Raw genomic sequence first — 17,494 nt, forward strand, 5'->3', positions numbered from 1 at the left:
AACAGTGACATTTAGAAATGGAAAACTATACAGTTAAAGTCAGAATTATTAAACCCCCTAATTATTAGCTCAACCGTTTTTTTTTTTTTTTTCCCAATTTTTGTTTAACTGAGAGATTTTTTCAACACATTTCTAAACATAATTAATAACTCATTTCTAATAACTGATTTATTTTATCTTTGCCATGATGACAGTAAATAATATTTTACTAGACATTTTTCAAGACACTTCTTTACAGCCTAAAGTGACATTTAAAGGCGTAACTAGGTTAATTAGGTGAACTAGGCATGGGTAATTAGCTGTTATTGTATAATGATGGTTTGTTCTGTAAACTAGCGAAAAAATAGCTTAAAGGGGCTAATAATTTTGATCTTAAAATATTTTTTAAAAAATTAAAAACAGCTTTTATTCTAGCTGAAATAAAACAAAAAAGACTTTCTCCAGAAGAAAAATATTATCAGACATACTGTGAAAATTCCCTTGCTCTTTTAAACATAATTTGGGAAATATATATATAAAAAATAATAATAATAAATAAATACATTTATTTATTAAATAAATAATAAATAAAAAGGGTGCTAATAATTCTGATTTCAACTGTAAACATCTAACGCTTGCAGTTTATCACTTCCGACTAAATGAATGAATTATTTTTTAAAGTCATCTCATACTTTAGTTTCTCATTAAATCTTCTAACCAAGCAAATGGCACAGAACTGTGATTAATAACAGAGCTCTTTTTTTAAGAGGAAGAGCTACCTCATGTCCTGTCTCCACTTCATCTTTCAGTTGAGATTACATTAATTTGCCAATAAAAAAAATTCACTTCACTAGACTTTTAAGTGTCTTGCAATGGCACACTTCAATTGCACACTTCCATTGTACGTTACTATAAACAGACTTTTGTTTATTTTAAAATAAAAGAGAGTTTAATTAGATTTCAGTGTGTTTTGAAACAAAAACATCCCATTTCGGTTTGCAAAAATAAATAAATAAATAAAATTAAAAAATAATCTATAATGTATAAGCAACTGACATTCATTAACATTAAAAGTGTATCTATATTTCTCAGTAAGAAAACAAAAAAAAAATCAAACAAAAGCATATAATTAGCTTACAAAGGCTCTTTCTAAAACACACACTGTAAAAAATAGCTGGCTTCCACACAATCAACTCGTTGTTTTTTTTTTACAAAGTTAAGTGAATTGAACAAAACAATCAAGCTAAAAAAATAATAAAAAAACAAGAATTGTGTTATTTCAGCTAAATTTAAACAAGTATTTTAAACAAAGTTTTTTGAGTGCAACACTGGTCCATTTTTTCACGCACGCTGCCCTCGAATGACCCAAAGTTTGAGCGTTTATTGTTTGGTCCTCTTGGCACCAATTGGGGATCTCGTCACTGTCTCTGTCTTCTCTCTCCACCTTCAAATGAGCTTGCAAGATTAAACATGAATCAAATTCCTTTCCCGCTCATTTAACAGAGATGCAGACAGCTCGCACTGTTATTTTAGCTTAATTATTGTTCGGCTTCCCCAGCTTCTAAACCGTTCTCTCATATCAGGAATGTAAAGGAGGAGGATTTCAGAGCTTGCCCTCTTTAGAAAACAACGCTTTAGACCTTTAGAAACACCAACAAATCCTAAAGAAACGTGTGGTTAACCAAAATTGCTAGTATCGGATACAGCAGAAGCCATTTGTCTGTCTGTTAATAAAGGACGGCGTAAAAGAGGAACTGCAGCCGAAAAAAAGACTATCAGGAGAACAGTGCTGACACAGTTTGCCTTGGTAATCTAACAACACTTGGAACAGAGATAGCAATGGAGGCAAAGTGAAACATTTCGGGAAAAAATGAGCTTGTTTAATCTGTACAGACCTCCAGACTTGTTGTTATGTCTGCCCGAATGTCAGCAACGGAATCTGAAAACACCAAATATCCAACACGCTCTCATGTCAATTTGTATTAGAGCTCCACAGTGCTGGAAAAATATGCAATGTTGTTGTTGAGTATTGCAATAATGATATTTCTTACGATATACGATAGATATTACGATTTGCATAGTAGTATTAGCTTTGTGTTTTAATCATTTATTTATTTAATGATATTAAAATAAACATGTAAAAGACATTATCTATTTAATTCTTAAGAAGATAATCCAATTATTTTTAATTCTAATCAATTCCAATTCAGACTACAAAAATGTGTCAAGGTGCAAACATTTAGTCTTTAAAAAACTAAGAATGAGTCAAAAACTATTCTCACTCTGATTGGTTGTTGTCATTTTCCTCTCTCTTTTCACAGCTACCACCAATAGTGTAAACATTCAGCTCTGATTTCACCTTTGAGATGCTCCAGCCAATAGCAAAACAGTAACTACTGGGAGGTGGGGCTCAAGATAGTAAGACGTCATCTGGTTGGTCAAATTTAGATTATCAATGCATAAAATTATTAAAACTGATCCCACATACTGTTACGGCGATAACGATATTTTGCGATATATTGTGCAGTTCTAACTTGTATGCAGAACAGCAACTTATGGGGAGATGGGGATAAAGATAGCAAGGCCCTATCTGATTCGTCAAATGTACATAAACAACCAATAAAATAAATGTCATTTATCACGTCTGCGATACTTTTATCGCACTAACTATTACCACGATAATGATACTAGTGGAATATATTGTGCTGCTCTAATTTGGATGCAGAACAGCCACCTATGGGGAGATGGAGATAAAGATAGCAAAGTCCCATAATCTGATTCTTCAAATTTAGATAAACAACCAATGCATGAATTGAATGTTATTTTTCATGTGTCTGCAATACTTATATCACATATAATATTATCGTGATAACAATACTTTTGCGATATATTGTGCAGCGTTAATTTGTACCTACTTTAAGGTTTGGTGAATAAGATATCTATTTAGTATGAAAGTGTTGATATGTTTTATAAATCATACGTTTTCATAAGATGTTCCCTACAAAGTGTCCAAAAAGTAAAATAGTAACTTTTTTTAAAGGCTTTAATTAACTGGTGTATGGATTATACTGGTGTATAATCATTAACTAAATGAAAACATTATCATGGAAGTTAACGTAACTTGAAAAACCTGAAATAAAAATATATTCAAAATATATTCAAAACTTGTTAAAATGCAGCAAAAAATTCCTGATTTTACTTTTAATTAATTAGTTATATATTTATAACTATATATAATTTAAAAACTTTTTATTTATTTTTATTTGCAGTCCACAGCATGAGTAAACATTTTAGCCATTTCTCAGTGAATATAGACTCTATATTTTGGTGCGCTTAAACAAAACTGTTGTATTTTATCCATTAAAATAAAAGTATACACCTTTAGACATGGCGATATTAAGGCTGTGCAATTTGGCCTAAAATTGAAATCTTGATTAACTGAAAATTTTAACTCGACTAAGATTAATGAACAATTATTTTCTTTATTTTATTGTTTGCCCTCATAGTTAACAGATGAACAGATGAAACAGATGAAAATCAGCCCTTGTGGCTAACTCTGGCTTATTTACAGTTTTACTGTTGATTAATGAGCATTGTCCCTGTTAAATAAAAACTGATTTTAGACATTAAATGTGCTCACGTATTACAAGTGAGAGATTTTTGAATGAAAGGTGTTTTACATGATTTTAAAGTAATTAAAGGAAACACATACTATCTACTATCTCTGATTGTCTATTGAACATCAACACTGAACAACTGAAATTAAAACACATCGCCTTAAACAAACGGATTCATTTTTCTTACTAAAAAAACAGAACATAAACAAGTTGCACTTTTGGAAACAAATTTAAACATTTTCTCATATTAAAAGTAGAAAATAAGCAGTATCTCTTCTAAATAAATTAACTCTTGTATATCATGTAAATAATATTTTAAACAGTGCATTTCTTGGATCTTCTGTAAACAAATATTTTTGTTTAAATATTTATTTTATTGTAATAGAAAACATTTATATATATGTATATTTATATACAGCTTCCACTTTTCACATTTAGCGCAGCTTCCACTCATTGTCAATGTAATGCGTTTTTTGAGAGATGCGCAGATATGTGAGCTTGTAAAGGCTGCGCCCGATCATACCCGAGTGGGGTTACGTGACTCCACACATGGTAGGGAAAGTAACTGAAAAAATTGACCTGGAAAAATTAGATTACAGTTTCTAGATGTCGATATTGACTACTTTTCAATGAATCACCCAGCCCTAGGAAGTATTATATATTTCTATAAAATTTTGAAATATTTCTGTTACAAAAACTCATCGATCCGCTTCATTAGAAATGCGTTAATCCCATGGAGGCAAAAGGGTTGGCTTGACAACAGATAATTATGCTTTTGGAAGCTTCAAAATAAAAGCCACTATCACAAAACCATTAAACAACATGGAAGAACTGGGGTTCAAGTGAAAAATACTGGTAACTATGTAGTTCATCTAACAAAAACACACCAAGAATTACTTGAGAGAGTAGTTATAGGGTAATTTTCATTGTTTGAACTTCTGGTTTGAATTTGAAATAACTTTTCATTCAATCATCATAAAGAAACAACACAGATAACACTTTCTTTTAGCTTTTTAACCATATTTATCTATTGAGTAGAAAGCTGCCCTCCTATTAAGCGCAGTATGTTTGACAGGGCAGTGTGTTTGACCCACAGCATGTCTATGATCTCGCTGGGTCAAGGGTCATGTGTAGAAGAGGCAGAAGGACAGTCACACCTGCACTGAAGAGATCTCTTCAGTTAATGGCATGCAAATGACAGAGGACAGGACAGTGCCAGTTCTACAGTGATTAAAGCCCCTGTCTGCCTGTCTCTTACAGCTGCTGTGAGCATGTCAGAGAGCAGATCTGAGGACACAGCTGGCCAACCCAGTCCTGACCTCGTCTGCTGGCAAAACACATGCGGACAGTGATTCTACAACTTAGAAGTATTCATGCAGATCGTTCAGGATAATAAGCTCAGAGGATTTTGTACATTTGGCCTATATATTATGACGCAGCGTGACTCATGACAGTCATTTTCAAACAAATTACTCTGCTCATTACCCAATTTACCCACAGGTAGTCCTGAAGGAAAACTGACAGCTGCTGGATTCATAGAAAGCGTCACTGATTTTTTTTTTTTACTATTATTATCATCCTTTTACACCACCCATTACAACCAAACATCTGTGATTGATTAAGTAGTGGAAAATCTTCTCTCATTTACCTGTTTCATTATGTGTGCACGAGACCTGTCATCACTCCCAAAGACAGTCTCACTTGCTCTGCAGACCCACAGAGACGTGCCTTTTTGGGACTTAAAATTCGCCAGGTCGAGGTTTCTAAATCTCTTCAAATGTCTGGGATTCAGCTTTTACTTTTACTTTCTAAAGATCGTATGCATTTTTGCAATACCTATTTATATAAGTCTACTTTTGCTTGACTTAGCGTGAGAGGGAAAAATAAAAAAAATTTATAAAAAAAATATATATATAAATATATATATATATATATATATATATATATATATATATATATATATATATATACATACATACATACATACATACATACATACATACACACTCACTTTGACTATACTCAAATAGGATGAAATGACTGGTCTAAACTGGCTGCAAAATATTTGAACACCATAATTAATGGTTAATCAATGCCTTATTTGAACAATTTACATGTTTTGATCTTGTAGTTAAAATCATTTTTAAAGATATTGTCTGTTTTTTATTCCTTTTTCTCTCGTTTATTTCTCATTTGATGACTATTTTATTAATTTGATAATGGTAATGTATTACAAAGGCTATTTATTACACATATCTAAAATGCTTTGGCATTCAAGTTTGCTTTAAGAGAGAGAAGCAGATTTGACCTGTCAGTGGGTGCACATGAGTCCTGAATAGCATTAAAGTAAAATAAATATCGGATTTATTTTTATTTCAACAGTCGTTTTTTACTTTAACCCATTGAAAAGAAACTGTGTATAACAGTGTCATAATAAATACAAATATTGTCAAAAATTAAATAATGTTTTGTTTGTCGCATATAGTTAACTATTTATGTAATGTGGGTAAAGGGTGTGTTTTAAACCAACTACCACTGCAAGTATATTTCAAACCTGTTGGAAGCATTGAACACAATGTGGGACTGTGGGTATATATACTTTGTTGGGACATTTTTGCCTACACCAATGTTTCGTTTCAGTGTAACATACACAAAACTAAGATTTCACTGGCCTGATCTGATATATAAAGTCTGCCATTCTTTTAAATTACAAAAAGTTAACAAATTGTGCTCCTATTTTTTTTTACCTTAAAAAAACACTTCTAAAAAAAACAAGTCACAAGTTGCTTGAGTCAGTTATGACATAATAATATTATTCCTTCATTATTTGCACTTTTGAAGTAGCTAATCATCGAAATGTTTTAATATTGGAAAATATTTTAAGTTCATAAATTAAGCTGATTATTGAATAAATGAAGTACAATAAAGAAAAATAGTATGCTTAAATGAAGGTCATTGAGTTACACTTACTCCATATGTAAAGGTGCACCTTTTATGTTTATACAATTACTCCAGACCGCACAACCAGAACGAATAGTATGAAAAATAAATCATTAATGGTGGCTATTTTTAAAATTATATTTGTTAATTTACATTTTTATAATTGTAAAAACTTCTAGAATTATATTAAGTTACAATTCATCACCTTAGAATTGTATGGTTCTATCTGACATTTTGGCAAAAATTGAGTTATTGACATATTCTTATGAAATGACAACTTATTTACATTATGGGAGTTTTTTTATTAGTTGTTTAAATTTTAAGACGTTTAATTTTAAAAACACACATACTGTTTGCTATATGGAATGCAAAAACTTTAAAGCTCAATATCTCAAAATCATTAAGAACGCAGATAGAACCTTATAATTCCAAGGTGACGATTTGTGGCAGAATTTCATACTTTTGAATCAATTCATTTAAATCAAATTCAACTGTTTCGTTTATTTTTGCAGGTAATGTGAAAACTGTTACAATCCATTCGGACTTGATTATATATCTGCAAACCTCAACATAAAATACTTTTCCTAGCATATGAAGCAACGTCCTCAAGTGAAATACAAGTTCAGAGAGTTTAGCAATGTGGAACAGCCCAGGTATGTGCATCCTGCAGCACTGACTAGGCTTTAGTCAACTACATGAGCAGCAGACGCAGTGGCCCACGGGCAGAAGCTCACCCTGCTGTAAGGGTCTGCGTGTATCGGCAGGTTCACCTCACTGACTCCAAAGGGTGAAACGAGGAAGAAGCTAAAATCTAGAAGTGATGAAACGCCTCCCTTTTTCTCTTAAAAGTGGAATATTAAAGAGACATCTTTTTTTTCGGAAACAAATTATTTTACAAGTTACCTGAAGTTAAACAGTTGATTTATTTATTTATTTTTTAATAATTTTTGAATCCATTCAGCCAATCTCCAGGTCTAGTGGGAGCACTTTTAGCTTGGCTTAGCATAAATCATTGAATCGGATTAGACCATTAGCATCTTAATAAAAAATAAACAAATAAAAATGAGTTTTGATAGTTCTTCTATTTGAAGCTCGACTTTTCTGTAGTGGCATCTTGTATTAAGACCGACAGAAAATGAAAAGCAGCAAAGTTCCTTAAATATTATGCCGGAATAAAGTATAGTATCTAGTAAATACCAACCTTGTTAACATGTTAAAATAGTCTATTTCCAAAAAAAAAGAAAAAGAAAGAAAAAGTCTTCCTTTAATGTATCAAGAAAGTTACATTTTACCAGGCTAGCCCCATCTTTCTAGAGGTTTTGACAGATGGCTTATCACGGGTATTGATCCTTTGAAACACAGCACAAAGGAGGAAAGCTATAAAAAAAAAGAGAAGCATCATTTTGCAGAAGACTCCCCTCAAATGTGGAAAAGGCTTGTTGAATGTTAACAGACACAGATAAGAGAGATTAGGTTACCGCTCAAACACACAGCCCTCACTCTGTCATGTTTGCTGTGCAAACCGGGGTTGTTTTAGGCTAGAATGGCCCTTGTTTTGACTAGGATGTTAACTTGCTTTTATCAGGGACATATCTGGGACTTCTTGTGTTTCTGCATGGCTTGAATAAATAATTAAAGATTAGTCGATAGGAGAAACACCTGTTCAGGAGGGAAAGATAACAGTGCTTTTATAGTCTTACAATTGTGAAGAAAGATAAAAATGTGAGTGAATTGATATCACTCGAGTAACTGGTTTACTTTTAGTCTGAGATGTTATTTAAAGAGATAGTTCAGTCACACTCAAGGGGTTGTAACCTTTCATTCATTTGTTTTTTTCTGTTGAACACAAAGGAAGACATTTTGAAGAATGTTGGTGGGAAAAACAGCCACTGATAGGTGAAAAAATACTATGGCTGTTTTTATGCAACATTCTTCAGAACATCTTCATTTTCAATAGAAGTCGTGTGTGAGTAAGGGATGGCAGAATTTTCATTTTTGTGTGAACCTTTCATTTAACATCTCTGTCTTGAGACAACTACATTGTTAAATAAAGAAAGGGCATTTTTGAGGGTCAGATCACCAAATTTGCATAAAAACGTAAGCTATCCTTACCTACCCTCTCATGTTTTACCTCCAAAACACAAATAAAGATATTTACAATTACAATTATAATTATATTTACATATATTTATATTTACTATATTTACAAACCATTAACAATCCCTTCAATATAGCAAGAAATTGGTGCTTAAACTACAGTTTTGCCATTTTGTCTCCCTCCTATTTAAATTTGTTCATGAATATTTTTTTAACATATGGCTAAAACCATTCATATAGATTTATGTCCTTTTGGCCTAAGTTTTGGTTAACTGGACTTAAAAGGGACCAGAAATTAAAAAAAATAAAAAATAAAAATCTCCATTCGTGTTTCAAGGATTCAAGGAAGTCCTAAGGGTTTAATAAAGAGAATAAATGATGACAAGAGTGTTCCTTTTGGTTAAACTAATTCTTTACAGTTGGTTCTAAATCAAAATTTACAATATTTAAGGAAAATTATAAAATCCCTTTTGACTTATCTTTTGAGTGAGATGCTAATGGTCTAATCCAATTCAATGATCTATGCTAAGCTAAGCTAAAAGTGCTCCCGACAGACCTGGAGGCCGGTTGAAGGGATTAAAACAAATTGTAAAACTTAACTGTTTAACTCTAGAGGAGTTGTAACAATATCAGTGGAGTGTTTCTTTAAAATCAAGCCTAGGGCTCAGTCACATGTTTTCCCTTAAGGCTCGTTTCCTTTTCCCTGGACAAGAGGTGAAAAGGTCACATAAGCAGTGTTAATAGCTGCCTAACATCTGACATGTCCGAGGAATAAAATGCATTAGCTTATTAGACACCAGAGAAAGAGATGTGTGTGGAATTGGAGGGAGTAACAGAAGGTGGGAACTGCTACGGTGATGGAACCCGGTGTGTCTTTGTCATGAATGAGAGAGCAAGGCATGAATGCGGCTCATTACGACCCCAACAATGACCATGAGCATGCACATTTAGATGAGCAACGGTAATCAGACTGACAAAGACACCGCCGTAAAGCCAAAGTACAGACAAGAGAGCTGTGTTCTGGGAGATGTATTTGAATTGCAAGTTGCAAATTAACAGGAAGAACGGCATGTGGGAGGGATAAAAGAAAGAGGAGAGAAATAGAGAGAGAGAGAGAGAGATGAGTGTGAGATATGAGAAGCTGATGCCATTTGAAGAGGGTGGCTGTATATGCGAGCGTGGTATAATCTAGCACTGCCAGAGATAAAAGGGCACCAGTACATGCCACAAAGTTAGTTCAAACTGTCATTTAAATCAGTTTAATTCATTGTATACTGAACTTTAAAACTAGTTATTTAATAATGTTCACTCCAAAAAAAAAACTACTTAAAATGAATTAACACAATACTTGAATTATTTTGGGACAACTTGATTGTTTTATGTTGAATCTACATAAATCAATTACCTTATAACTTAATTAAAGTTTTGGGACAACATGGAAAAATTATGTGAAACCCTGCATTTTTTACAGTGTTTTCTAAGTACATAAAATGTCAAATGTATGTACATAAAAAATGTAATATAATAAACATTATTATAAAATAATAATATGTAATATGTAATATAATATATATATATACACACACGCACACACACACACACACACACACACACACACGCACACGCACACACACACACACACACACACACACACATATATATATAATACACTTAAATAATAAATTTGATAAATAAACAAATTATTTATGAATACATATTATATTACATATTACATATTATTATTTTATAATTAAGTTGATTTTATATTGAATGTCTAATAAAAATGTATTTGTAAGGTTAATACACATTTATATTTATTTAACACCATTTAAAACATTATTGTATAAAATTATTATTGTTTTGCATTGCATATACATTTTATAAAGTTAGATTACAACTAAGACTTAATGACAAAAAATTTCTTTAAATAAATTAAAAGATTAAAATGAGTAGCAGTGAGCAGAATATTTGCTTTTAGTAAAATCATCCTTCTAAAACTGCAGAGTCAGCATAATGCTAAGAGGCAATTCATTCAGCATTATAATGTGATTATAACACACTAGCAGAATAATGTAATGTAATAATGTAAATGTAATATAATCTGAATAATGGTGCCTTTAAAAGTAAACCAAAGAAACATCCTTCTCCCACACAAACGACTCTTGCCTTATTCAACATTTCTAACAAACACCTCATAAGCAGAAGAACTGGATTATGATTCAGCCTGCAGCAAACACACGCCAAAAAAACATGCAGCAGCTCCATCATTCACATCAACCCTGCATTTTAAAGTGATTTATAAAACATTAGTTTATCTCTGTCAAAAGACCTGTCATTTACCTCTTTTTGATTCATTTTTGCTTCCAAGGAAGAGAGTAAAATACAAAACAAAAACACTTCCAGGCAAGATGAAAATGCAACTAACCTGTGACAGAAACCTTCATGGTGGCCTCCAGAGGTCTGTTGTTATCCAGATCTTTGCTGAGTTTTAGCTCTCCTGTGTCAGGGTTTAGAATCAGCAAACTCAGCTCATTTCCTTCAATGAAACTATACTTGAGTTTATCTGACACGTCTGGGTCATGGGCAGGCACCTTTCCTATAATCCCAGATGGAAAGCTGTTGGATTTGTTGGTGACGTAGTTATTAAAAATAATCTCGAAATTCTGCAGGACGGGATCGTTATCGTTGACGTCGATCAAACGAACGTGGACCGTTGCTCTGCTCACCAGAGGTGCAGATGTAGCCTGTACGACAATGACATACTCCTTTTGGGTCTCGTAGTCCAAATCCACAAGCGCTTTTAAGTCTCCGGTGAATATATCCAAGTCAAAAACCTCAGGGATGTTTCCTTCAACAATCTGGTATAATATCTGAGCGTTGGTTCCTTCATCCGGGTCCATAGCAGTAATTCGGGCAACCACTGAATCTACAGGACTGTTTTCCTTGACATCGATATAAAGTTCATCCTTTTCAAACACAGGTGCATTGTCATTGATGTCCAGTACGGAAACCTGGATCTCCACCGCAGCTTTGAGAGGAGGAACTCCTCTGTCTACAGCATAGGCCCTCAGGTTATACACTGGAACGTTCTCTCTGTCCAGTTTCCGGTGGGTTCTGATGATCCCGGAGTATTGCTCAATCATGAAGTCTCCTTCTCCATCATCGCCACCTTGAAAGGTGTAGCTCACACGTCCATTAGACCCTGAGTCCCTGTCAGAAGCTGATATTTGGAGCACGCTGGTGTATATAGGGGCATCTTCAAACACGGTGCCCTGATATTTGTCCCTTCCAAACCGCGGAGAATTGTCATTGGCATCCAGAATGATGATTTCCACATAGGTGGTGTCGGACTTCTGAGGAATGCCATTGTCACGGGCTATGATGGCTAATGTGTAGGAGGCTTGATCTTCGTAGTCGATCTCCATCTGTGTTGTGATGGCGCCCGAGTCTGGATCGATCTTAAACTGTGGGACGTTGTCCTCCATGATGTAGGTGATACGTGCATTCTCTCCTGTATCCTCATCTGTGGCACTGATGACCACAACAGTTGATCCGATGGGTTGGTCCTCGCTGAAGGTTTGATGGTAGTTGGCGTTTTGGAACACGGGTCTGTGAGTGTTAGCATCGGTTACGTTGATGAACACTTGTGCGGTGTCAAATCGTGTGCCGTCAGAGGCGGTGATGGTCAAAACGTATTGTCGTTCTTGCTTGTAATCTAACGGCAATGCAAGTGTGATGAGTCCACCTCCACTTTGGCTAGTGATGGCAAACCTGTTGCGTGTATTGCCACTGGAGATCTGATAAGTGACTACACTGTTCACATCACGGTCCAGAGCTGTAACAGTTAACACACTTGTCCCGACAACAGCATCTTCGTTGATTTTCAGGGAATACATCTTCTCAGTGAACGTAGGGATATTGTCGTTCACATCTAGGACAGTGATGCTAACGCTTGCTGAGGATGACATCACTGGAACTCCATTATCTCTGGCCTCCACTCCAAAGGTGTAAAACTCAGTGCTTTCCCTGTCCAGCTCATCACTCACAGTTATCCATCCAGTGCTGTTGTTGATACTGAAAGGGAAGCCTGGAGTGGTGTCTGTGAGGCTGTAATCTAACCGGGCATTTTCGCCTGAATCCGAATCAATGGCCTGAATGTGAATGACAGAATATCCAATGGGGACATTCTCTAAAACGGTTGCTTGGAAAGGAGTGCTTACGAACATGGGAGCATTGTCATTGACATCCACTACTTGAACCACAACGACTCCTGTGCCGTTAATGAGAGGAGGCCTGCCCCCATCCTGGGCCTTTATGCGTAAATTATACTCTCTGATTGTTTCGTAGTCCAAAGGGTTTATGACATCAATGGCTCCAGTGGGAGTGTGGATAAAAAACTGACCTTTTACATTGCCACTGATTATACTGTAATGGACCCTAGCATTATTGCCTTCATCTCGATCTGTGGCTTCTACCTGGGCTACTTTAGTGTTAACGGCCACGTTTTCAGGCACCTGGACCACATATCTTTTCTCACTAAATTGAGGATAGTTGTCATTTTCATCTTCAACGGTGATGTGAACTGTCGCAGTAGCACTGCGGGGCCCAGGTTCCTTCCCTTGGTCACTGGCCTCTACAATCAGCTGATACTGGGCCATAGTTTCTCTGTCTGGACGCACCTTAATCTTGACCAGTCCATTCCAAGAATCAATTTCAAACCCAGAATTAACACCTTCCTCGTTCATAATCCTATATATCATGTTTGCATTGGATGGAGCGTCCCCATCTGTTGCCCTGACCGTAATGACCTCAAAACCAACTTCCACGTTTTCTCGTATCCTCACCCTGTATTCGTTCTGCTCAAAAACGGGCCCGTGGTCGTTGGTGTCACTCACTGTTATTGTGAGGTACGAAGTGGCTGCACGTTTGGCAAAACCTGCAACAGAAGCTGTAACTTTAAACACATGAGTGTCTTTAACTTCTCTGTCTAAGGGCTGGGCAGTCTCGATGCTGCCAGTTTGAGGGTCTATTCGAAAGAAATCGTTAGAACGGCTGTCGAAAAGCGCTTCCATTCCATACTCAATCTTTCCAGTTTCACCGGGGTCGCTGACAGTCGCTTTGAGAGTGATGACGCGCGTCCCCGCAGGCTCGTTTTCGGGCACTGAAACCTGGTAGTTCGATAACTGAAACTGAGGCACTGAATTCGCGGCTCGCTTTATTCTCTGTTTTCTTGGATTTGTTACATATGATAATGAAGTTTGGTCTGAGGTGAATCGTAGTTTAAGGCACACAGAGAAGGGCTCACCTTTAGAATCGAGAAACGAGCAGCGAATTGTGCTTTTAAAGCGCCCCAAGTTCGTCTCCAAACAGTACGCGTCCTTCACAAGTAAAGTCCCGTTACGCACAAACACATTCAGTTGGTCTGAGGTGCAAGAAGAAGCAAAAACAGCAGAGTTTCTTGTGAAGACAGGCAAATAATCCTCAAAATGAATGAGTAAATCACCTGGAGACAAGCAGGAAGTTAGTCCTGAATTATAAATGTAGTTCACGTTGATATCAGGCTTGGTCTCTCTCTTCCTTTTAAATTTGAACACGCAGTTTTGCCCGTGTAGAAATACATTAAAATGTGTCTTAACAAGTCCTTCAGTTGTTAATGATTTGATTTTGAAATAAAGAGGCAGCGCGCTGTGCGGGGCGCGCGCACAGTCCACCTCTCCATTTAAACGCACCACTCCATCTCTCCAATCTACTTTAATAAAGTTCCCAATGTACTTGGAAGTTAAAGTCCAGTCTATTTTATAAGTCCAGCCCGGTCCCAGTGACAAATTGGCAAGAACAGCTCCTGAATGTAAAGTCTCCGAGAGGTGCAAGTCGAAACATCCCATGAGAGGAGCGCAGAGGAGAAGGTGAACCCATAATAACCAACACATTACAAGATCCATGGTGTAAAACTCCGCAAACAGGCAGAAAACACGTCAGCTCTCCTTCTGCCGGCACGTCGACCTTCTTCTATCCTTCATTGTAGCTTTTTAACAGCAGAAAACACAGTTTATCGAGGTGGTATCCATGGAGCCAAGTGACATTATCCACGTTAAGTTTTAAATGAGGACAAAATGGCTCCGAGTGTGCGCGTCTCTCCCCCCGCGCGCGCACACTCACACACACACACACTCTCTCTCTCTCTCTCACACACACACACACAGTCATTAACATAAACCTGCAGTGCACCTCTTCACGGGACTAAAGAATAACTCTCTCATGGAAATTCAACTATTGTTATTCACCGCTGCACTTTTGGTGACTTTTACGCCCCAAAGTAAACGTAAGAACTGAACGCTCTTTTTACAAGTTTAATACAACCGTCCGAGATGTGGACGCGAATGCTTTCGCTATAAACGTCGGTATAGTTTATTTCAAGCGACTTCTTGGTTGTTTGCTTCGGTTATCGGGTAAAGTTTTCATCTCTTTGTCTCTTTAAGTGGACATGAATTCGCAACACGTGTTTAAATCGTTCCATTTACAAGCGGCTGTAAAGTAATAAAGGCATCAGGGCTGGACTGAGTAGTAAAACCAAATTACGCATGAATAAATAACTAGGCTACTTATGTGTTACAAAAAATACGAGAATTAAACAATGACAACAATGGAAGCATTGTCAAAATTAAATGTTTCCTAGCCCCCTAAGTTTTGCGAAACGTCTGTTTAAAATAAGCTATTTAAAATAGCCTAAGTGTGGTGCAAAAGGAAACACAACATATTTATTAATTGTATAATTTATTTTATAGTAAATAATTACCACCCATCATTTTTTAAGTCATCTATTTCTGTTGCACATGTCAAAATTATTATCTGTTACCATATTAGTAAAAAAATAAAAATAAAAAAACGGATAATAGGCTATAAGAGAATACTTTGCTTGTATTACATTTACATTTGCTTTTATTAATTATCATAACATAGGCCTACTATATGAGACATGGTAATTAATTATCAGTGTCGGGCAAACCAAAAAAGTAAAAAAAAATAAAAAAAATATATATTACAATGTTATTATGCCTATTATCTTACTCAAACACAAATTCAGTTATTTTATTTTAAATTTTTTAGGTGATTTAAGATTGTTATATATTACTTTTTCCAAACACTAGTTATTTTTTATTGTTTGCCTTATTCATTTTGAATTCTACTTATCATGAAGTGCTGATTTCCGATGTACCGCATGATATACGAAAAACCAAGCCTTTCTTCTAAACTAATATCATACTCCGCTTTATATTATTTATTTACACAACTGTTTAAATATAAATAAAAACAGTTGGTTTCATTTTAAAATCTTGATTTAGCCTAATCAGAGGGTAATAATGCATTATCTATTTATTTGTTGATAAAATATAATTGAAATATGTTTCTTTCTCGTTCATTTATAGCAATTGTTGAATTGATGTGTTTTGCACAAGTCATTAATAATTATCTCACGCCCTCTATTGGCACAAACATTTTTTGTCGTTTTTTAAAGTCGGCTGTATTTCAATCATTGCAAAATGTATATCTTAAAATCATTATCCATTGCCTGCAATATTAAAAGCAAATATTTTAACAGACAATATACTATCAGAGAATATTTTTCTTTGTATGACATTTACTTAAATATCTCACAGGCTATTGCTTTGTTTACTTTGAAAAATATAAGCACTGTTTTCTGATGTCCCGCAACTAAAAAACAAGAAAATAAACACATTTACTCTTAAAATATGAAACTGTGATATTTATTTTCACAAATACACTGTTGAATTAAGTTGGAGAACAATCATTGAAGAAAAACACTTTTAATTAAAAAAAAAATCTTTAGCTTAATCAGAGCTTTTATTATTTTATTAATATAGTCCTCAGCATAAATGAGTACACTTCATTTTAAAAACGAATGTTTTTCATTTTTCATTTCATTCAAAAATACTACATTTAAATTCAAGTGAAGTATTGCAACAAATAAAATACAAAACTACAAAAGTTCAACTAAATTTTATATTTTGTTTCTTTTGATTTTTCCTATATTTTATATTCATTCATTCATTTTCTTTTCGGCTTAGTCCTTTTATTAATCTGGGGTCACCACAGCGGAATGAACCTCCAACTTATCCAGCATATGTTTTACGCAGCGGATGCCCTTCCAGCTACAACCCATCTCTGGGAAACATTCATACACACTCATACACTTAAGACAATGTAGCCTACCCAATTCACCTGTACCACACATCTTTGTACTTTGGGGGAAACAGGAGCACCTCCACACAAAAACGCCAACTGACCCTGCCAAGGCTCGAACCAGCGACCTTCTTGCTGTGAGGTGACAGCACTACCTACTGCGCCACCCCCCTATTTTATATGTTTTAATTTAATATTTTCCCCCTATAAAGTTGGCTGTACATATTTTTGGATTGTGATATTCAGTTTTTGTTACATTTGTTCCAGATCTGGCTTTAGTACTAACTAATCTAATGCATATACACAAATATAATATTGAAAAGCATTACAAAATTTACATTTGAAAAATGGATATTTGAGGGGTGTACTCATTTATGCACGGTATACTCCAGCTGATAAATTTATTTTGTTTTATTTTTTTAACTAAAACTTCGTATAACATAACTTTTGTTAATGGGAATTGCTGGTGAGTGTTTAGCTGCAACAGCACAGTCCTAAACGATTCGCTCACGCCCTCTACTGGCAAAAATAAGCGCTTTACAATGTTCTTAAATAGAACGTGAACACAGCGCAATATTTGTTTAAAATATTGCATAGATCACAATGAGGTGAACAGTAAAGGCACTATAACCATTTACATCAGTTCTGAAAACAGAGTA

General features: G+C 35.0%; 1 protein-coding gene across 8 annotated transcripts in view; it reads right to left on the bottom strand.

Moving 5' to 3' along the window:
* Positions 1-14,743, bottom strand: part of celsr1a (cadherin EGF LAG seven-pass G-type receptor 1a) — a 141,605-nt gene extending 126,862 nt beyond the window's left edge. For all 8 annotated transcript variants that reach the window (XM_087248314.2, XM_087248315.2, XM_087248312.2 and 5 more), the window contains exon 1: positions 11,059-14,743. In XM_087248314.2, the coding sequence (XP_087104440.2) occupies positions 11,059-14,575 (3,517 nt within the window). In that variant the 5' untranslated portion in view covers positions 14,576-14,743. The remainder of the gene's footprint in view (positions 1-11,058) is intronic.
* Positions 14,744-17,494: the final 2,751 nt, after the last annotated feature.

Source organism: Danio rerio, chromosome 4 (assembly GCF_052040795.2).
Source record: "Danio rerio strain M-AB ecotype USA chromosome 4, GRCz13ab, whole genome shotgun sequence".
In the NCBI taxonomy this organism is placed as follows: Eukaryota; Metazoa; Chordata; class Actinopteri; order Cypriniformes; family Danionidae; genus Danio; species Danio rerio.